Here is a 24355-nt window from a genome sequence, read left to right as displayed (position 1 = left end):
TATAATATTCACAAGAACCATTAGGATGAATTCTCTAGATCAGATCATACACCAAAAGCAATGTAAAACTACCCATTTAATAATATATATTATTTGTGGACAGATTGGTGTTCCCTCACTAACTTGGATGAAGATAGAAATGTTTCGTAAATGCATTATAAATTCGTAATATGTAACACTGATTAGAATGTGGTATTTTCATCACTTGTTGATAAGTGAACAATATAATCTATTAAAATGCACATGACAGTCATCAGTGTCCTTGATAGATGGTCCTTATTTCCACACTTATTTCTACACTGGGATATACAAAGTCCCACTTCTGATTCCCAGCCCAGAAGATAATACATAGAATCCTTTCACCCCACTTTGCTGCTGGTTTTTCCTCACACTGGGCGTCAGGTGACAAGCTTTAGAACAAAGAGAGAGCACGTATTTCCTAATGTATTTTTTATTTTATTTTATTATGTTATGTTAATAACCATACATTACATCATTAGTTTTTGATGTTGTGTTCCATGATTCATTGCTTGCATATAACACCCAGCGCTCCGTTCAGTTCTTGCCCTCTTTAATACCCATCACCAGACTGCCCCATCCCCCCACCCCCCTCCCCTCTAGAACCCTCAGTTTGTTTCTCAGAGTCCATAGTCTCTCATGGTTTTTCTCCCCCTCCAATCCCCCCCCCTTCATTCTTCCCCTCCTGCTATCTTCTTTTTTTTTAAACATATAACATATTATTTGTTTCAGAGGTACAGGTCTGTGATTCATCAGTCTTACACAATTCACTAATGTATTTTTTTTAAGAGGTACAGGTCTGTGATTCATCAGTCTTACACAATTCACTAATGTATTTTTTTAAGATTTTATTTATTTCAGAGAGAGAGAGAGAGAAAGCAAGCAGGGGCGGGGGGGGGGAGGAGCAGAGGTGGAGGGATAGGGAGGGGGAGAAAAATCTCATGCAGACTCTGAGCATAGAGCCTGTTGCGGGGCTCAGTCTTACAACCCTGAGATCATGACCCTAAGCCGAAACCAAGAGTCAGATGCTTAACCCAATGAGCCACCCAGGTACCCCTCCTAATGTATTTTATACATAACAAGTCTTTCCCTGTTCAGAGATAGCAAAGAACACTCCTTTTTTCAACTTTACTAAACTGCCATCTTGGGAATATTAAGATTGGTGAAAAGAAGAGATTTAATTAAGATTCAGAGCTGGAAAAATGCAAGTAAATAAAACACATGCGTTTATTTTAATCTACAAGTAAAAACATTTTTGAAGTAAAATAACCGAAAGTAGTTTTACATTTATGAAACTTGAAATAAGGAAGGGAGCATTCCATCCTTTAACACCTTGATAACCAGAAGTGACCCTGGTGACGGTAATACCTGTATCTTCTTCTCAGCTTTCCCTCTTGTCATATTGTCCACAGATCCTAGTATAAAAATGAGTGTAGGTAACAGCAGTGTCTTTTATCCCTTCCTTTAATCTCACCTTCTCTACCACTGATGAGTTCCGACTTCTGAGAAAATAAAAAGTGCTCTCCTAGAGTTACTTTGGGGGACCCTTGTCACATCAGCCTGCTAGAAATGGATTTCTCAGACTAAATTACCACGTTATTTATACATATCCAAGACAATCTCTGAGCACCAGACCTATATATACAGTTTTCTACTTGCACTTTTTCTCAGAATGTCTCAAAAACTGTTCACAACCCACAAATCCAGAATTGAACTTAGCATCTTGTCGCCCAAAGCTGATGACTCTTTGGTATCCTCTGGCTCAGTACGTCCACCTAGATACCTAGGAAACATCTTTGACATCTTCTTAGCCCCAACCAATTTCCAGTCCTGATTCCTACTGATTTCACATCCTAATTGTACTTCATATGTGTCTGGATTTCTTGTTTATAGGGCCAGCCGTTATCTTGCTTGGATGATTGCACACAGGTGTGTCCTTATTAATCTAATTATACTTAGTACCCCCCCCACTGCCCATCCCATCTATAGGGTCACCAGAATAGCATTTGAAAAACTCAGTTGTAACCTCATTTTTTTCAGGATTTAAAACCCTTCACTGGTAGACTTGATGAGTTTCTTTAATATGACCATCAAGACTATGTTCTATATGTTTGACTGCCAAACATCTTTCAATTCTATTCTCCCACAAACAGTTTCCCTCCATCCTCAACTACCCCGGAGTTCTTTTATCATGTTGACTGATAGTCCAATTTCTTGAGATTGTATTGAATTGAAATAAAATCCATAGTAGTATTCAAAGACATTGTACAAAGATGTTCATATGTGCACCAGCATTTTAACCATAGCCCTGGAAACAAATATCTAACAATGAGGGAATGTTGAATAAATTAGAACACAGATGCACCAAGGAGGATTATGCAAGCATCATAGATAATGAATTTGAGTTATATCAGTTGATTTGAAAGGATTTTCATGTGATATTATGGAATAGAGAAAGTGAAATGAATAGAAGCATATATAATCCTATTTTTATAAAGCATGTGGTTTTTATGGGGGTTGTCTTTATGTTTATAAATACATATGTATATATGCATATAGATATGAATGCATTTCTGTGCAAAGTACATGGGCCCATGAACATGGAGAAACAATACAAATGGATGCATAATGGTGTGCTGCATTTGATTATCTAGGAAGGGAAAGATATGAGTGGCCATGATAAGGAGAACGGCAGTTAGAGAAGCAAGTGAAATAATAGGGAAAAATCTGTGGCATTAAAAAAAAAAAATAGAACCCAACATTGTGATATGATCCCATTTGTGATATATTATAGAAGTATGTATATATGTGTATATATCTCTCTGTACACATACATAAATTAGAAAGCATAGAACTGGCATTTGGATATAGCTAGTGACTTCTGAGTATGTTCATTAAATAGGTGACATTCCAGTGACAAAAAATTTGCAGAGTTGTATACAATATAACTCTAACTTAGTAAAATCAGAGTGTATGTTTGTAAAATTGAGAAGAATGTTATAGAAGATTAGGTGTCAGTCAGTTTGCCTTCCCTTCTCTGGAGGTACTCACCATTAGGAATTGATGTGTGTTCTTCCAGACCTTTAAAATTCATTTATATGCATAATAAATGTGACAGTGGAAATATGTGGCATTTTATTTTAAGATTTATTTATTTTAGGGGGAGAGAGAGTGAGAGCATGCATGAGTGGGAGAGGGGCAGAGGAAGAGAATCTCAAACAGGATTCCCCACTGAGTGCAAAGCCCAAAGTGGGACTCAGTCTCATGACCCTGAGATCATGACTTGAGCCGAAAGTAAGAGTCAGACACTTAACCGACTGTGCCACCCAGGTGCTCCAGAAATATATGGTATTTTAATTTGAATACCATAAATGCTATTTTACTCTCTCATTTTTCAATTTTTTTTTTTTACTCATAATATGTCTGGATATTTTCCTCTTAACTATTACATAGTATTTCAAATTATAATATACTCTGATTATGCAGTCATATAAAATGATGGACCTTAATTTCTAATTTTTCATTATTAAAAATATTCAAAGGATTCTTTGAGCATCCTTGTACGTGCCTCCTTGTTCTTCAGTGCATAGTTGTTTCTTTAGGTGAGATATAGTTACGTAGAATTGCTGGCTGGTAGAGAGTAGACACTTCCAAACTTAATAAAAACAGCCAGACCACCCCTGACAATAGCAGATACACATGTTTACACTTAACACTAGCGATGGAAGAGATCGTCTTCTTTCCCATACCTTCTCAATATTTGAGACCCTCAGTCTTTGAAATGTCATCTGGTTGGGTGGATGAAAATTGTATTTATAATTTCACAGGTAAATACTCAGTTTGATTGGTTTCTATGTTTTTTGCCATTTATATCTGTGTGTGTGTGTGTGTGTGTGTGTGTGGTGTGACTTCTGTATTCTTAACCTTCATCCGTTCACTTTTTTCAGTGGGTTGTTTGTATTTTTCAACCATTCTGAATAATAAGTATTTGTCTATTAAATGTGTTGAAATTCCCAGTTAACAGTGCCTCTTTTAAGTACCTTTCTAACAATTCCCTGATGATGGACTTTTCTGAGGCATGAATGTTCCATGGGATGTTCGTGATAGGTCAGTTGTTATGAAAAATAAGAAAGGCAAAAAGCTTACAACGTCTCAATGTAGTAAACAGGAAGACACGATGGTATACTTTGAGTACTCTGTGAAAGGGAATATTTAAATTGTCCCTTAAATAGTCATTTGACTATTTCCAACAGATGTGATAGCTGAGAAGAAACATTAATTTATTTGCATAGATGTGTATTAGCTTTGTTCTGGGGGGCAGAGGGAGGGGTTGGCAGCTCTTAGGAACAACAGAAAAAACAACAAAACAAAATACTTCCTGTGCTCCACTCTAAACTGCTGCAGGAAAGATCTTATTGAGATGTACAAACCAAATGTTGGCCAGGTTGGCAAATAACCTCAAATTGAGAGATCAAGGGCGATTTAATTTTACAGGTGATATTTTCAGTGAACCTTGAAAGATGGTAATATTTAGACAAGCTGAAATGAAGAAAAAAAGTACAGATGGAAAAGTACACGGTAACCTGGAGACTGTGAATAATACTGTTCAGCTGAAGCACATAGTGTTTAAAGTGAGGTGCTCGGAAATGTTGAGGTTCACACTGTAAATTCACGTGATATGCTTTCGTTTGTTCTCAGTAGGAAATGGGAGGAAGCACAGAAGGTTTTGGATCAGAGAAGGAGTCTGACTGGAACTGTGCTTTAGGAAGATTAATCTGGAAGCAGGGAGTGCAGGGTTAGATCTGGGAGGATGCTGGAAAAAAAGTCAGCAAGGAGGCTCTGCATCTATCCAAGGAAAAGCTAATTGAAAGCCCATTGTGGGGTGATGGAAATCCCAGTGCTGAGGGAGAAGTGAAACATAGGAGACCCGATGAAAGCAGAATAGACTTTATTTGAACACTTTAAACCTCTAGCTGATGCCATTTCTAAAGCATCTTCAATCATTTTCAGCTTTGAACAAGTGAAGGAATATATGGTCCTATTGCTTCAGGCTTCTTTCTTATTTTAATCTAATTATTACATTTAAAATATTTACTTCGATGACTTAGGATTCTTACTACCCCTTTGATGAAGGAAAGAGTCAAGTTTTGATTTTATGGCTCTAGAGATATGGCTTGGACTTTCAATGTGACCTCTTCTTAAATGTGATTTCGAGTTGCTTTTCTGTCCTTCCCTGTGGTTTTTCAGCACCCCAATATGGAGGTGGCACTGGCTGGCTGGCTCTCTTCTTTTTAGTGGCAGAGCCCAGTAGTTTGTAGACTATCAGACCATCTAACTCAAGGGGTTTAAAATGTCACACAGTCCAATGACCATATAAGGAAAAAATTTTTTTTTCCTGAGACCATATTGCAAAAGGAATCACGTTTTGTTTAGTATAACCAAGTTAATATCCCATGTAGAATTCTATCCCATCCCTCCATTCCTATACCCTCAGGGTAGGATTCCTCTCATTTTTTTCTCTCCACCAATGATTCAAGGTCTGTCTAAAAGCTTCCCTGGGGGCCTCTGGTTCCCAGTGATTTTTCTCTGGGCTCCTATACAACTTATTGCTTATAATATTCTTTTGACACATAACTTACACTCTCTTGGGACATTGTTTATATTGTATTGAAGTTAACTTTATATATTTATCAATTTGTTTCATCATGGGAAATTCTATCTCCCTAACTAGATTATAAATTCCCAGAAGGTAAGAATTTAGAGGTTTGGCAAACTCTATTCTAATCCTAGTTCCACTTTTTATTTTCCTTAATGATCCTTCAGAGTTAAGGGAAAGATACCCCACATTTAGAGATTTTTTTTTTTTTTTTTACAAAATCAGCTCAGCTGCGTTGTGTCCATTTGACCAATGTCACTATATGGACAGAGCTTATAAGGAAGTGACTTGCTTAAAGTCCGATTATACATTTTCTTCTAAAACCCGCAATTGCCAGTTGCTTTAGTAAATCAGCATCCTGCCAACTGCCACCAGTGGTGTGGCCAGCCTCCCCAGACGCTCTCAGCTGCCACAACACTCCATATCCTCCCACGTTATTAACTAGGTGTTCTGATTGCCTGGATCAATCCCATTATGCTTTGCTCCTCTGTTGACATCAGTGACCATCAGGAATTCAAGACCTGATTCTCCAAGATCGTTAGACCAACTTCTAATCACTCTACTTTCCCAAACCCATGAATGGTGCAATATGTGCACCATTTTTTTTTTTCTTGGCCCTTATTTCTCTCCTTACACAATCTATAGTCCATGATCTAGCATCTCCAATGCATGTGAACACAATTATAATAAGCCATGGATAATCAGAGTGCAGAAGTAAAGGCATTCTGAATTCAGGTTATTTGTTTAAACTATGTGTCTCCCTGGTACTCACACACTGAAAAATGTCTTACTTGTTTTTTAATTAAAGTATCTTGGATCAAAGTGTCTGAATCAGGGTCTCTACCATTAAACATACAATCATGTTGTAATAGCTTCTATCCTAAAACAAAACAAAACAAAAACAAAAGCAGAAACTCACTTGACTCCTTGTCTTCTTTAGGCTCTGCCCCATAAATCTCTCCTTGACTGCAAAACTCCATGAAAGACTTATATATTTTCAATCTCTGCTTTCCTTTTTTATATTGAGGTATAATTGACATATAACATTATATTAGTCTCAGGTATACAATGTAATAATTTGATATTTATATATGTTGTGAAATAATCAACGCAATAATTCTAATGAACATCTGTCACCACACATCATTGCAAACTTTTTTTTTTTTTCTTGGAATGAGAACCTTTTAAGATCTACTCTTTCAGCAACTTTCAAGTATGCAATACAGTATTATTAACTAGTCATCTGACTGTACATGATATCCCCATGACTTACTTATAACTGGAAATTTAGAGCTTTTGACAGTCTCTGCTTTCTTATTTCCTTTCACCTCCTGTACCCCCATTACTATGCTTTCTGCCACACTTCACAGAAACTACACTTTCCACAAGTGACCAATGGTCTTTTCCTCAGAAGATATATGGTCAGTTTTCATCCTCATTTTACATGAGTTATCAGTCACTGCACACACATGATCATTTCCTCTTTTTATTTTTTGAAAGATTTTATTTATTTATTTATTTATTTATTTATTTATTTATTTATTTATTTTAGAAAGAGAGCATGTGTGAATGAGAGTGAGAGCAGAGGCAGGGGCAGAGGGAGGGGGAGGGAGAATCCCAGGCAGATGACATGGGGCTCGATCCCAGGACCCTGAGATCATGACCTGAGCCGAGACCAAGAGTTGGACGCTCAACCGACTCATCCACTCTGGTGCCAGTACCATTTCCTCTTTTTAAAAAACATTCTCTTCATTTGTATTTTGAGATAGCCCATGCTCCATTCTCATGGGATTTCCTCTTCTCTGAAAATTTCTTTTCAGAATCTTCCTCAACTTCTCTTTGACTCTACCTGTGAATGTTGGGGAGCCCAGGTATCAGTCTTCCGTGCTCTCTTCCATCTGTATGCATCCGAAGCACATGCCGTCGACAACCACATTCGGGTATCTTGCCTGACCTCGCCCTTGAGTTTTCAGCCCCAAAACTAAAAGCTTATTGGACAGTTCCTTTTGGATGAATAATAGTTACAGAAAGCAAACCTGTCCAAAGGAGAATTTTTCCTCCCCAAATTCATTCTTTTCTAGCTTACATGACATTTCCGTTTGCCAAGTTGCCTTGGCCAGAAAATACCAGAAGTCATTCTTGAATCTGCTGGTTCTTTCACTTGTAGTATTTAATCCATCCTCAGGTCCCGCTGTTCCCGCCTTCAAAGTATGTGTTCTCCAGCTAGATCTCAGTCCTCATAGACCATTCTTGGCAAAGCCAGCCTCCCCTTCTCCCTGAACCGCACAGACAACTTCATATCTGGATTCATTATTTCCTTCCTGTCTATCATTTTCTTATGACTTGCCCAAACATTAGACAATATGGTATTTTTAAAACATAAAACAGATTGCGTTATTGCTCTACTCAAAACAGTGACTTCAGACAAACTTACACTTTGGCGGAATGTAAATGTAAATGAAGCCACATAATCTGGCTGATTTACCTCAGACACCAGACACTCCCCCCATCTCCCCGCCCTGGTCTGTGTGGTGTTTTCCAGTGGCAGTGGCCTTCTTTTCTTCTTCCCAGGGCTATTTTTATTCCTGTTCTCTCTACACATGAAGCACTTCCCTGTGATCTTCCATGGCTGCCTCTGTACTTCATTCATAACATAATGCGAATGCTACTTTAAAAGAAGTCTTTCTCGGCCACCTAGTTGAAGCAGTCTCATCCTCTCTCCAACTCATCAGTCTGTCACTTCCCCATTAAAAAAAATTTTTTTTTGAAGTTTTTTATTTAAATTCCGGTTAGTTAACATACAGTGTGATATTAGTTTCAGGTGTACAATACAGTGGTTCGACCTTTCCATACAACACCCCGTGCTCATCACAAGTGCACTCCTTAATCCCCATTGCCTATTTAATCCATTCCCCCATCCACCTTCCCCCTGGTAACCATCAGTCTGCTCTCTGTAGTTAAGAGTCTGTTTCTTGGTTTGACTCTCTCTTTTTTCCCCTTTGCTCATTTGTTTTGTCTTAAATTCCACATATGAGTGAGATCATATGATATTTCTTTCCTCTGACTGTCTTATTTCACTTAGCATAATTCTCTGTAGTTCTATCCATGTCATTGAAATGGTGAGATTTCACTCTTTTTTATGGCTGAGTAATATTCCACTGTGTTTATATACCACATCTTCTTTATCCATTCAACACTCCATCATCTCTCCAGTGTATCATGCTTCAGTCTGTCACTTAACCCATTTTTGGTTGAATAACATTCATTAAGGCATAAAGGTAATATATTTAATGTTCTATTTTCAGTTTCCCGTGCTAGAATGTAAGCATTTTGAAAGAAGGTTCATCATCTTTGGAATCTATTCCCATTTCTTATAATAATGCCCTACAAATAAATAGGTGCTCAATTTATTGATCAGTACTGTAATCTGTAGCTAAACAAGGACTAAAGTCATAAGTTTGGGGCACCTGGGTGGCTCAGTCAGTTAAGCTTCTGCCTTGGGCTCAGGTTATGATCTCAGGGTCCTGGGATTGAGTCCTGTGTGGGGCTTCCTGCTCATCGGGGAGCCTGCTTCTCCCTCTGCCCCGCCCCCTGCTCATGCTTTCTCTCTCTCAGTTAAATAAATAAAATTTTTAAAAAATGAAGTGTGTAAGTTTGACTTCCAGTCCTGGGAACTTTCTAAACTAATGTGTTTCTGTAAGTGGAAAGGAGCAGGAAAGATAGGAAGGAGTGAAAAAAGGAAGAGAGAATGGAAGGAAGGAGGGAAACTAAAAGGGAAGAAGGGGAAGTATCAGAAAAAGAAGGAAAGAAAGAAGAAAGGGAGGGAGGAAAAGAGGGAAGGGTAAAGAGGGGAAATAATTGGTTGTCATGGTCAGTTTTCAGTCTCTCCCTATTCCTGACTACAGGACAGCTCAGTTTGGAGGAATTAGTCCACAATTCTGGCTTGGTTTTCCTTTTCTTATTTGATCACGTTGGCACTTCAGCATCATTCCGGTGGTTTTACACAGAAGGTGGGCTTTTTATGCAGATTTCACATAACTAAATATTTGTCACTTTGGCCAAAGTTGGATTTTTTTTTCCTAAGAGTCCTGAGCTAAATGATTTTAAATGGACCCAGTCAGTATATATAATGAATCAGATTGAAATGCAGATGCTCCCTCTGGTGGTTTAATTTACAGGTGTTCTAAAATAGCAATGCAGAATTAAGATGCCACTTATAACAAACTGGGGGTTGCAGAAGGGAGGGGTGGAGGGATGGGGTAACTGGGGGATGGACATTAAAGAGGGCACAGGATGTGATGATCACTGGGTGTTATACGCAACTAATGAATCATTGAACACTACATCAAAAACTAATGATGGGGGCGCCTGGGTGGCTCAGTCGTTAAGCGTCTGCCTTCGGCTCAGGTCATGATCCCAGGGTCCCGGGATCGAGCCCCGCATCGGGCTCCCTGCTCCGCGGGAAGCCTGCTTCTCCCTCTCCCGCTCCCCCTGCTTGTGTTCTCTCTCTTGCTGTGTCTCTCTCTCTGTCAAATAAATAAATAAAATCTTTAAAAAAAAAAAAAAACTAATGATGTACTATATGTTGGCTAATTGAATTTAAATAAATAATTTTTAAAAATATCCCACTTACAAGATCTTAGAAATGATATTCTGCTTCACTCTGTCTGCCCCTCCCCGCTTCCTCTTCCTCCTTCTTCTCTTTTAATTTTAAATATAAAATGAGTCAGAGGGGCGACCTTTATGATAATATCTACTGAAATCTGTATAGGGAAGCAACTTCTGGAAAATTAGAAGGAAAGGCAGGAGAAGTCAACCAGTCAAGGCCAAACATTCTTTGGGAAAAGGGCCTTCTTCACTCTTTTCTGCCTATAGAGTAAACATATCTTTACTCTTACAAAGCGGAGACAGTAGGTGTTTTCTTCCTTACTCAGCTTTAACATTGTTTTATTTGCTTTTTCCCAGGAACTGGGCACCTTGTACAAACTTAGAATTCTCCTTATGGCTAACTTACATTTAAAAGTACTGCTTTATGGAGTCTTAATAATTTATAACTTACTGTAAATATTCATTGTTGCAATACTAGAATGTACTAGTGTTTTAAAAGTGGTATTATGGCTATAACTTTCCTATCTTTTCCACAGCTGACTGCTGGAGTTATTTATACCTTGAACTTCAAAGTAGCATGCATATTATTTAGATGGTGATTGTTCCACAGTTACAGGGTATGATATTCTGTAATCACTTGGTTTTTCACTTCCATTAATACAAACTTAGCAAAATCTTTTATAATAATATACTATCACCATGCCGTAGTTCTAATCCTCACGACGTTGATATTTCTCACCTAAAGTAACTTTGAATGGGAAAACATCTGACTTACTAATGGAAATTGTCAGAAAAATAGGATATATTTTATAAATGACTCCTTTAAGTTCAATTTTCCTGAAATTCATTTCTGATCATATGATTTGACTATATTATTACTCTTGCTTAATTAATATGGTTTAATTATTATTTATTTAATTAAACATTTTTAAACATTTATAGGGGTGCCTGGGTGGCTCAGTTGGTTAAGCGGCTGCCTCCGGCTCAGGTCATGATCCCAGGGTCCTGGGATTGAGCCCCGCATCGGGCTCCTGGCTCTGCGGGAAGCCTGCTTCTCCCTCTCCCATGCCTGCCGCACCCACTGCTTGTATTCTCTCTCTCTGTCAAATAAATAAATCAAATCTTTAAAAAAATTATTTAAACATTTATCAACATTAATTCAGCATGTTTTTATATGTTCATTGAAGTATATGATGCATTATATTGAAGAATATACCAGGAACATGCTTTGGGTGGAATCTACCTGATTCAAAGATTGAGTTCACAAATTATGTTATAATGTAGGGGGACACTATCATGTGTATCTATAGGATGAGAAGATATATACTTTTGTCAAAATACAATGACACATGAAGGGAATTCATTGATAACTTAAGGAAAATTAAACAAGATTTTTATGTTTTAAGGGTTTTACCTATCTGCGTGCTCCTTTTATTACTTGCATGTAATTATAATCATTTCATTACAGGCATCAAAGCAGATGTAAGCAATGATAAAGACTATGATGTTCACAACAGTTTGTGCAATCATTAAAAGATATGTTATTTAGTCAAGCCTGATTTTGGCATTGTATTATTTACAGTTCTCCAGATAAATATATATATGGAGAGATTTATTATGAGGAATTGCACATGTGATCATGGAGGCCGAGAAGTCCCACTAACTGCTGTCTGCAGTGTGGAGACCAAGGAAAGCCAGGAGCATTTAATTCAGCCGGAGTCTGAAGGCCCGAGAACCAGGGAATCTGATGGTGTGAATCCCAGTCTGAGGGCAGGAGAAGAGGAGATGACATGTCCCAGTTTACTCCATGAGGCAGGGAAAAAGACGAATTCCTCCTTCCTCTGTCTTTTGTTCTATCCAGGCCCTCAGTAGATGGTATGATGCCCACGCACATTGGTGAACGCAGTCCTCTTTGCTGAATCCACTGACTCAGATGCTAATCTCATCTGGAAATATGGTCACAGACACACCCAGAAATAATGTGGAATCTTGGCACCCTGTGGCCAATAAAGGTGACACACACAATTAATCATCACAGGTCTTCAATATGCAGTTATAATATCATGATTAAAAGCAATCTTGATCAGTTGCATCTAACATGGAAAGCACAGAAGGTGATATGAAATTTTTAATAACTTTAAAAAGTTATTTGCAATGCCAGAATAACATTTATTCACTAAAGTATTTTAAAAGGCAATTTAAAAGTATGTGGATTAGGGCACCTGGGTGGCTCAGATGGTTAAGTGTCTGCCTTCGGCTTAGGTCATGATCCCAGGGTCCTGGGATTGAGCCCTGCATCGGTGGGGACCCTGATTCTCCCTCTCCTTCTACTGCTCCCCCTACTTGTGCTCTTTCACTCTCTCTGTAAAATAAATAAATAAAATCTTAAAAAAAAGGTATGTGGATTAGAAAGTTTTTGATATCAACCATGGATTTTAAGTGCAACCACAGATCCCTAGCAATATGAAAAGCCTTTTTATATTGAAAACAAATCTCTTTTTAGAGAAAATATTGAGTATTCATAAATCCAAGAAAATCCAATATATTGTCAGTTGTGATATTTATAATGAAATCTGACAGAAGTTTGCTTTTCTAATTCTGCTAATCAGGTATTTGATCAAACCAAAATTATTTTGCTGTGTAGTCTTTAGCTCCGGAAGCTACTGAATCTTACGTGACTTTATCACAAAGTTGGAACTTGGGGGTTGCATCAAGGGAGGACTTCTATTTCATAAATTTAGTTATCCTAAAATCAGGTCAGAAATCAAATTGTCTAATATCCTTGCAATTCTTTCTTTCTCCCCACCTCCATTAGTTTGCTGGAATCTTAAAGGGAATAACAGCCGTGTTTCCCTCATCCATTTCCACATGCAAAGGAAAAACGAGCCTCTCTGGTCTATTCATAGATGTCGATCATCTTCAATCCAAATTATATTATTCACATAGGACCCTCAGGAACCAGGTCTTATAGAATATGAATTCCTCACAGTAGCTAAGAAGATGTGAATAACAAGACCGCTAGTTAGTATAAAGAAGGGACTGTTGATTCAATAGCAGCAGAAAGACTCATCCACTAACTAGAGTAGCCTTAGCACAGTTATATTCCTGCTTTGGGCTTCAATTTTCTCACCTCTAGATCAAGGTCGGATGCCTTCTCAATGACTGCCAGCTCTCTTAGTAGTAGAGTTCTCCCTCCCGCCTTCCCTCTCTTCCCTCTCTTCCTTTCCTCCCTTTATCCTTTCCTTCTCCTCTTCCTCCTTTCCAGTCCCTCTTTCTTCTCCTCCTCTTTGTTTCCTGGTGTATTTTCAGAGTTGTTTTTCTCCTGCTAAATGATTTTCTTTCTGACCTTCTTGGCATTCTATATCCATTTTGTTATTTCACCATTTTCATGGTTTTAACTCTTTGCCCTACAGAGGTGATTCTGCTCATTAACTTTCTTTTTCTCTCCAATCCATCATTTAGAACTACCTTTTAGAATTACCTCCAATTCAGAGTTTTAAATGAGAATTTATCTCCTGCTCTAAGGAACAGATAAACCAAAACAATACACTTATTCTGCCTTCTAACTTCTACACATTGATGATTGGATCTTTTTTCACCCTGATTAACAGATTCAAAACTGCTAACAGCTTTAATTCTCCTTCTTTTTTTGCCTCTTACAGTGATGGAGCATCCATCTCTGCTTCATCCTCTGAACCGGATTGCTTAGTAAGCGCTCACAGTACCTCCACATTCATTGCTTTTCAATTGGTAATATTCTAAACATGTTTCTCTTCGATAATAATAGTAATTATTATTATTATAACATTTTAAAAGATCATTGCAAAAGAAGTGGAGGCTCTGCTTATGGAAATCAAATGAAAATGAACAATCTAAGTTGTTCTTTAAAAATCTTTTCTGGGTGCCTGGGTGGTTCAGTCGGTTAAGTGTCTGCCTTCGACTCAGGTCATGATCCCTGGGTCCTGGCTCAGGTCATGATCCCTGGGTCCTGGGATTGAGCCCCATGTAGCGTCGGGCTCCTTGCTCAGCAGGGGGGTCTGCTTGTCCCTCTCCCTCTGCTCGTCCCCCAGCTCATTCTCTCTCTCTCTAGCTCAACTCTCTCAAATAAATAAAATCTTAAAAATAAATAAAAAACTTTGTGAGATTATTAACCACAAGTTTTGATGATTTGATGATTTGAGTAAGACTGAGTGAACAGAGAGGGAGGCTCTAGGAAAAATTTGTGCTTTTGCATTAGGGCTAAGATTGCAGTGAGAATGGGAGGGTCGGCCGGTGACAAGGAGTTGCTGAAACAAGTACTCGCTCCCAGTGGGAGAAATGACGTGGCTTAGGAGCGACTAAGAGAGGCATTTCAAGGTGAGATGGGAACTTGAAGATCCATGGGGAAGCCAGAGGAGGAGCTTAAAAGCAAGAGTAGGTCAGCACTAAGCAGGAAAACTTTTTTTTTTTTCTGAGACACTTCAGACTGATTGCAGGGGAGAATGGTAGAGAGCAGGGAGGAGAGAATCAGGAGGAGATGGCTGTGTAAGCCGAAGACAAAAAGTAGTCAAAGTAAGTGTGAAGGACTTTTCAATAGCAAGAAGGTATTGAAATGGGCCACCCAAATCGGCTCAGCCCCAGGGGAGCTAAGTTGACAGGCTAAGGCTAACGGATTCCTTTCCATTCCCTTTCCATAAGGTGTGAAGTCGAGCTCCCAGGATAGCAAGTCAACAAATTGAAGGGCTTTGAAATTTATTTATATTTGTTGGAATTTGCTCTATATGCCTGTACCTTTGGATACCATCAAAGATGACTTGTAAGTCTATGGCTTGTACCTTTTCTTTTCTATTTGTAAAAAAACAAAACAAAACTGGACTTACTCTGGTGATCAGTTTTTACAAATATTGAATCATTATGTTGTATACCTGAAACTAATATGTATAATGTTATGTGAATTATAATGTTATGTGAATTATATATCAAAAATTTAAAAAAAAACTAAAAAAATAAATAGAATCATAAAATAAGCCCCAAAACCCCCCCAAAACATTACAGATATAATGGGAATAAAGATCTTGTGAGGCTGGTATTTTCAGCTTTCCATCTACCTGTCTAGGAAATATGTTCAAGAGCAGATATGGTCTTAGGTCCAGCATGGGAGGGGCAGGATGAAATAAGATGTCCCTTAAATTAGGGTTTGATTTTTCTCAATTTTCAAGGACGAGAAAACCGAGATTCCTAGAAGTTTCAAGACTTGTCTAGAGCTCTGTGGCTGGTCACATTGGATCATGATAGCAGTCTGTTTCTCTCTTACTGTGCTCCTTTATTTAAAATATTATTCAGTATCACTAAACAATTTTAGTCAATATTTCTACTACCAACTTACATCGTCTTCCCTTGGTTTTTGTTACTAGGAGTTGTTGACAATGAAGATACTTTTTTCCATTTAAAGATATTTTAGCTCTTTGCACTAATAATTACTTACACTCCACTATCACTGTTTTTCAGCTTTGTGGAAATTTGCTTTGGGCCTTTTAACACCTTGGCCTTACACTTCTTTAACTTCTTACTTTCAGGCATTTGCTATAAGCCCTACTGATTTTTTTTTTTTTTTTTTTTTTTAAAGATTTTATTTATTTATTTGAGAGAGAGAGAATGAGAGACAGAGAGCATGAGAGGGAGGAGGGTCAGAGGGAGAAGCAGACTCCCTGCCGAGCAGGGAGCCCGATGCGGGACTCGATCCCGGGACTCCAGGATCATGACCTGAGCCGAAGGCAGTCGCTTAACCAACTGAGCCACCCAGGCGCCCCCTACTGATTTTTTTTTAATAGACTTTAATTTTTAGAGCAGCTTCAGGTTCAAATTGAAACTGAGCAGAAGGCAAGATTCCCCATATATCCCCTGTCCTCACTCATGCTTAGCCTGCCCTGTTCTCGACATCCCCTGTCAGAGTCAGACATTTGTTGGGATTGATGAACCTCAGCTGCCACATCATTATCTGCCAGAGTCTATAGCTTACATCAGGATTCACTCTTGGTGTTGTATATTCCAGGGGTTTGGACAAATTTATAACGACATGTATCTGCCATTATAGTATCATACACAGTAGTTCTACCGCCCCAAGCATCCTCTGTACTCTGCCCCCTAACCCTTATATTCCCTCTGATCTCTGACAACCACTGCCTCCATAGTTTGTCCTTTTCCAGAATGTCATATAGTTGGAATCAGACAGCTTGCAGCCTTTTCAAATTGGCTTCTTTTACTTAGTAAAAGGCAATTAAGTTTCCTCCACGTCTTTGCATGGCCTAATAGCTCATTTCTTTCTATTTTTTTAAAGATGCATTTATTTATTTATTTGAGAAAGAGGGGGGAATGGCAGAGGGAGAGGAAAAGAGAATCTCAAGCAGACTCCCTGCTGAGCCTGGAGCCCGATGTGGGGCTTGATCCCACAACCCTGATGAGATCATGACCTGAGCCGAAACCGAGTCAGAAGCTTAATTGACTGAGCCACCCAGGCGCCCCTCATTTCTTTTTAGTGCTGAATAATATTCTTTTTAGTGCTGTATAATAATAAATAGTAATAATTTAGTGCTGAATAAAAAAGGTACCACAGTTTTGTCCATTCACGTACTGAAGGACCTCTTAGTTGCTTCCACGTTTTGGCAATCCTGAATGAAACTGCTGTGAACAACCATGCGCAGGTTTTTGTGTGGACATAAGTTTTCAATTCCTTTGGATAATTTTATTTTTGTGAGAAGCCACCAAACTGTCTTCCAAACTGTCTGTACCATTCTTCGTTCCCACTGGCCATGAATGACAGACAGTTTTGTTGCTTGACATCTCCCACACCCTTTGGTGGTGTCAGTGTTCTGGATGTGGCCTTGTTGATTGTACTTCTCTTGTGTCTGTGATTCATGAATCTTTCTCTTCGTGGTCGCTGTCACCACTAACGTTCAAAGTCATTTCCCCCGCTCAGGGCTACTGCAGGACTCTCTTAACAATTTACTTGTCTCTACCAGGTCTGCCTCCCCAGCCCAACTTGGACCATGCCTCCAGATTCATTGACTAAATATCAGCTCTAGTATTTTAACTTTTCCATTAGAAAGTCATCAGAGGCTTTTGTCTAATAATAAAACTGAGGTTGGCATTGAAAATGCTCCAACATTTATCTCTAGCCCAGCCTTCAGACATAATTTCCTTTTACTATTACCCTCTATAATCCTGTCTTTCAAGGCAAACTACCATTTTATCTTTTTTACCTCTTTTTTGTGTTAGCCTCATATTTTCTTGCATCTACGTCCTTGAGGATTTTTCCTCTGCCTTTCATTGTTATTTTTTGTTATAACAACATGATACATCTAATCAGTCTCCATGCTACTGTCTTGCTCTCCAGCATGCCTCTTAGACCTGCTTCTTTCTTCCTCTGCCATGACTTTGGGCTCCAGTTTTGCTCCACTGTTCTACTAAAGGACGCTTCTTTGGTCTCCTTCTCTCCACACTGCTGTCATGGTGATTTTTCTCTTGTGGGAATCTTAAGCTACCATTTTTCTACTTGGAAGCTTTTCCTGCTCTCCATTTGCCGGAGCAAGTTCTTTGGCTTGGTTTTCAGGTCAGATCATGGCATTTTTACATCTCACCTTTTGCTCTACCATTTTCTTTCATTATTCACTTTTTGTTCTATATCAACATGTTAAGTAGCACATCTCTTTGCTTTTCTACTCTCTCCTAAATTTTTTCCCTGCTTTGTCCACCTGACAGACTCTTAGTTTATGCTTTACCTTGTTCTTTAGACACGACCTCCTGAAGCTTTTCCCTGAACACCCCAAGCAGACTGAAGCTGTCCATTTTCTGAGTGTTTCAGTGTTACTTCTAGCTATTTCTGTGGTTGCCGGTGTCTTGTTCTATTATAATTACCGTTTTACATGTCTGACTTTTATCTTAATTGTGTGCAAAGGCCACACCTGATTCATGTTTCATCTCTAGCATCGAAAAGAATGGGGTGCAGTAAATATTTGTATATTTATAATTTGGCTGACTTGAAATCAATCTCAGCATATTCAGGCCCGACCCATACTCCAAGCTTCATGCCAGTGGAGTGGTCTTTCCCATGATGGTCTTGCCTGGCGTCACTCTTCACCCTCCAAGTATCTGCAACACTGTGTTAGTCCCTCTCTTTTCACACATACACATCTTGCATTTTGATGTTTGAGAATTATTTTTTCTTTCTTCTGAAATTGTCAGCTCTTTTAGGAGAAAATTCAGTTTCCCATCTTTTATCTCTTCTAAACTTTAATACATGCTCTTTGCAAATATTAGAAGCAAAATAAATAGGGGTTCAAGAAACAAATTAATGTATAATTCCTTTAATGCCCATTGCATGGAAAATCAAAGAAATTGATAACTTTAAGGGAACTTTGGAGTAATTTACTCTAACGTCTTCATCTTACATCTAAAGGAGTCAAATTCAAAGAAGTTCTGCTACTGTCTTCAAGATCTCAGTGATTAAGATGGAAAAAAATTTGGACAAGAACCAAAGTCTCCTGATTCCTAGGCAATGCTTTTATATATTTGCGATTATACTACTCTACCTCTTTAAGTGTATAAGGTATCATGTGAGTCTTTTTTATTGCTTTACATGATAATATGTCCAATTCATTACTTAATTTTTCAATGATAATTATGTAAATTATACAAAGATGTTTGCTAGGTAAGTTTTTTAATGAATTTTTCATTTGGATAATTATTTAAAAAACAACTATGCTAATAGTTTCAAAATACAGGAAGAAGATATAAAGCTATTACAAAATGAGATCTCTACATAAACAAAATCATTATTATTTCTGGGAAAGGACCTTAAGAAGAAAACCACTCTTAGAACTCACTTAGAAACAGACTGCATATTCAATAGCAAATTATTTCATTGAAATATCTGTACAATTATGTGATTGTCATCAGTTGAATATAAAACATAAATAATATCTACCTTGGTTAAGTAGTCTTATTTATATAAGCAAGCAAGTTTATTAATATAGTTCTCTGACTCATTCTGCATATATATTTTCTTCATGTATTTTATACATGTACTCAGTCAAAGTATATCAATATATATGTATAGCATCAATTTATCATGGCTGCCATTTTATACAGATAATTTAATTCCCCCGCTCGAAAATTGACATTTTATGTCTTTTTTCTTTTAACATTTTATGTCTTAAAAGTTACTATTGAGGTATAAGTAAGAACATGCCATTGTTTTGGACATTACATTACAAACATTACATTCTCAGGTAGGATGGAGGTTGGTTTCTAACTGTCTTTTAATATTTTCTCTTTGAAAGGTCAATAAGATTTGTGGCCGTCTAATCAGAACACCTACACAAAGCCCCCGTTGTTCTTTTGATGGAAGCAAAGAGAAGCATGGGATGAAGATCTCTCCCAGAAACGATGAAGAGACACTTGCCAACAGAAGAAAGTAAGACATTTGTTTTACAACCAGAAAGAGAAGAGAAAGTAAGCCATTAATTTTCAACAGAATAGAATGTATTCAATTAAGTAGACCGAAATACACTATTGAAGAAAAAAAGATCACCATTAATTACTTTTAAAATTCAGCGGTTGCTCCTATTCAATTAATTAGGAATATAAGTGCAACTTGTGAGACCAATAAAACTTTCTGTGATAAGGGACACTTGCTATAATACAATATGGCAGGCGATAGGCACATGTAGTCACTGTGCACTTAAAATATGGCTAGTCTACAGTGTTGTACAGCAGATCTCTAGGACTTACGCATCTTGCTTCACTGAAACTTTATGCCCATTAATTAATACCTCCCCACTTCCTTCTCCCTGTGACCAACAACACTGTATTGTACCCTTCACATTTTAAGAGGGTAGATCTTACCACAATAAAATAAAAAAATTAGTTTGAAATATGGCTAGTGTGACTGAGGATTGAATTTTTAATTTTAATTAATTTTAGTCTTAATTCTGTGTATAGCTACTGTATTGGACGATGAACACAGAGTATTCACACAAATGATGAAATCAGTATTACTATATGCTAAGCATCTGTTAGAAAATGGTTGGATAAGAAGAAGTTTCTATACCTTTTATCTGGAATGCTGAAAATGGCTATCTATTGATTCAAAATGATAAACATTGAGTAGCTTGCTTCTATAACTCACATTTCTACCACTATTCCCGTCATTGTTTCACATGTTAAATTAAAGCCTTCATTAATAATCTCTTCGCTTGATAATTGACAGTCAAACTGAAAAACTCTTAAAAATGAAGGAAACTATTATTTTATTTACTTCTGCATTCTATTGATCAGTGTATGTCCTGGCAAATACTAGATTCTCAGTGGGTGTTTTTCTTTTTTTTTTTTTTTTAAGATTTTATTTATTTGACAGAGAGAGCACAAGCAGAGGGAGAGACAGGGAGAAGCAGGTTCCCTGCTGATCAAGGAGACCGATGTGGGACTCGATCCCGGGACCGTGGGATCATGACCTGGGTCGAAGGCAGCCGCTTAACCGACTGAGCCACCCAGGCGTCCCTCTCAGTGGGTGTTTTTGAATTGAATTGAAATTTATAATTCTATATTCATTTATTAATTCAAGTAGTTATTTCTAATAATACCTTATGGCAAACTCAGTATGTTACATAGCTTTACTCTCTATAATGTAGACTCTGTCTTTCCTTTTGGGCCAGTGTTCCTAATTGCCTCATTCTTTTCTCAGATGGACTATAATTTGGAATAAAGATCTGGGCTATGCTGGCTATTTGCCACAGCTCAAAAGAATTAGCACTTTGTTTGCATGCAAAATAGCTGTTCTTTTTTCCTCCAAACATCTATAGTAATCAGCAGTCTTTTCTTGTATTTGAGAAATTAATGTGTTAGGATAGCACATAGCATAGTGGCTAGGTATAGTGTAGAGTGGTTCTTGTAATAAAATCTAGCTAAGGAAGATCTTAAGTTCTTAAAGGTCATGTCTGTTTCACCACCAGAGCAATTCAGTTGTTGGAAAGACAAAACAAAACCCAATACAAGTGAAATGTCTCAGGAATAATGAGAGGTTCGTATGAATAGCTAGTTTTATAAGTATCTGTCCAGCTACTGAATAAACGTCCTTGTCACCGATCTTGCAAGCTCTCTGTATTTCTCTGTCCCTAACTGGCCAGCCATCAGTTAGCCATTGCCCAAGAACAAGAGTAGGTCCATCATAGACCAATGTCACACCACACAAAGTGAACAACCAGAGGTATTACACATGAGCTGGCTTATGCACTTTATTTCTACACATTTTTTATTGCCACGCCTAAATGGAACTTAATTGCTAGGGCAGTATACTTTGGCTTAATACTTACATGTTGTGCAGACCTATACATAAACATCTCCTGAATTCTATTTATCTTTCCATGTCCATAAACTAGGCCTGAATTTTATTTATCCTTCATCACTGATAATTCCCCATGAGGTCATACATTTCAAATGAAATAGCTGGGGAAATGTAGCAGAGTAGGTGCTGAGTGACTATGAGCTACTTTCTGTGCATCTTAACTTGTGCTTTTTCTACCCACTTGAGCCTGATTTTCAATAGATCACTTCCACTTGATGATATATTGCTTCTATATAGGCCTGATCTCATAGCGTGGCAGATCAGATAGCACTTAGATCATGGGTATCTCAGGTTGCAGTGTCACTTGCTAGCTCACGGTCAAGTGTGTAGTTTCTATCAGATCCCAGTTGCAAACCAACCAACCAACCAACTAACCAACCAAACAAACAAAAACAGTGTTTAGCAAAAGCGGGAATGCTTTTAGTCCAAAATCCTCGATGTCTATACTGTTGTTCTTCTAATGGGACTTTCCAGAATCTCTGTAGAGCATCTTCATTTGCCACTGGTACTTCAGGTGCCATTGAGTGGATGAGCTGGGTCATCTGGACTGAATATCAGAACAGTTTGCAAGACGCCAACCTACAGACTTTTCTTTCTCATGCAAAAGCTCCTTGGGGCTACTTTATAAAAGGGTTGTAGCAACACACTCGAGTGTGTATCATGTTTTCTCTAATGTGCAAAGGGACCCAAATAGTATTGTGCCTCTTCCTGAGTGCTAGGTTATCTTAAGGCAGAAATTGGCCTTTTACATTAGAATATCCCAATAAGATCCAGACTACTGGACATTTAGAAACCCTGCTGAATTCTCAAGCCCTTGAAATGTCAATATTTTTCCCCACCAGAGTCACGCACATGTCTACTAAGGCAACTAGGATGATGTGATCAATATTTTATTATCAGCATGGTGTCCTATAGGATGTCCAAATGATCAAGGCTCCTGTCTGTCATGGAATGGGTGAATTGCCTTGAGGTCTAACAGTGAAGACATTCTTACCAGTTGTAAGTGAAATATTCCTAATTATCCTTACTAATTGGTAAAGGGATAAAAACATTTGCCAAATTGTTAGCTAGATAAGCAGGTGGCAGTACATGTTTTGATTTGCTCAAGCAGATAGCACATACATAGGAGGATATAATTGGAGTCACCCTCGACTCAGGTTATGGTAATCCAAACATTCTCCAAGCCCACCTCCGTGTGCACAGACCAGCCAAGCAAATGGGATGAATATTGAATAGACAGATTGAGAAAAAGATATGTTTATAATACTATATCTGGTTACTTTTCTGAACTCCACTCTAATGGTTGGTCTGTTGATAGGATCGGATTTTCTATGTGTACAATCATGTGGTTCACTGGTAGAACCATTCTAGCAAGAAGCTTGCTGTACCTTGTAAAATTCTTATAGTCTATGCGCTTACCTGCTTTCTTAGGATGTATCCCAAGAAACTCTTGCTTATATTCACAAGGAGAATTCTTGAGTATCTGTGGTGGCTGAGAGCTAGAGGCAAGTTATGTGTCCATAATAAGAAAAATGGAAAAATAAAATATATTACTTTGGAACATAAAGAGTCAGAAGGAAAGAATATATTTTCATGCATCAAAAAATATCATGATTAAAGAGAAAAAAGTATTAAGCAGAATGAGAATAGTGCAATACCATTTTTATAAATTAAAAACAAATATATAAATATCAATAGGTATTTTTCAAGAAAAGGATTTGGGAAAGTACTTATATTAAATATATAAGAATGGGTATTTGTAAAAAAAAATTCTATTTCAAGTAATAAGTTATGATAGTATGCCAGGGGTTGAGGAGGTTGCTTAGCTCTCTGTCTCTCAGAAAATATGTGTGTGTTTGTCTGTGTATATATATAAATTAACATACCTATATACACCGTTATTTTAAACTTTAGATGAAAAGCGTTTTTTTAAAATCCTATTTCCTAATAAAAACATAGTTAAAACTCCTTTAGTCAAAATTTTCATGAGAGCTAATGATACTCAATTTTTAAATAACCTTTTTTTGCCATTTCATATGCATAATTTTTCATTATGTGTAGTAGATATAGTGATTATCCAGATAGAGATAAAATGTAATTTGCTGAAGAGTTTTTGACTTGGGACTTCCTCATTAATTAGAACAAAATGAAAGTTTATTGTAAAATAAAAAATAGATAAGGAAAAAATGAATTTCCAGTCAGGCCATCCAAATCAATGACAAAATCATTGAACACTATTTTGTGCAATTCATAAAAAAGTAAAGTTAAAAAAATCAACATCTTCTGAGTTAGTTTTTATATTGTATTGTATTGTATCCATGGTAGGTTTTCTTGGGTTTTCTTTATTTACCTTGGGCAATTCCCATGAGAATATCTATAACAGAAAGTATTATTTATAAATTTAAACCAATTTAAAACTATTAAAATAAAGCAATGGAACAACAACAAAAAAACCCCACATCAATTTCTATAAATATAATTAATTGCTCTAGTAGGTGAAAAATAGAAATTGTAAAATGCATCAGTTGTTTCGCCGATGTAAATGGAGATAAACACAGTTCTATGTTTAACAATTTAAAATACATTTTTACATATAAATAACTCATAGTCTTTTAAAATTATATTGGAAAAGTTTACTTTATAGGGCGCCTGCGTGGCACAGTCGATTAAGCCTCTGATTCTTGAGTTCGGCT

At 37.5% G+C, this 24355-nt stretch overlaps 1 protein-coding gene across 1 annotated transcript in view; it reads left to right on the top strand.

The window, feature by feature from the left end:
- GPC5 (glypican 5) overlaps positions 1-24355 on the top strand; it is a 729885-nt gene that overhangs the window by 290788 nt on the left and 414742 nt on the right. Inside the window, exon 4 of the mRNA XM_021696018.1 lies at positions 19600-19733. Within this exon, the coding sequence (XP_021551693.1) occupies positions 19600-19733 (134 nt within the window). The remainder of the gene's footprint in view (positions 1-19599; positions 19734-24355) is intronic.

This window comes from Neomonachus schauinslandi, chromosome 3 (genome assembly GCF_002201575.2).
Source record: "Neomonachus schauinslandi chromosome 3, ASM220157v2, whole genome shotgun sequence".
Classification (NCBI taxonomy): domain Eukaryota; kingdom Metazoa; phylum Chordata; class Mammalia; order Carnivora; family Phocidae; genus Neomonachus; species Neomonachus schauinslandi.
The sequence above is the reverse complement of the archived record's forward strand: the minus strand, read 5'-3'. Positions and strand labels throughout refer to the sequence as shown.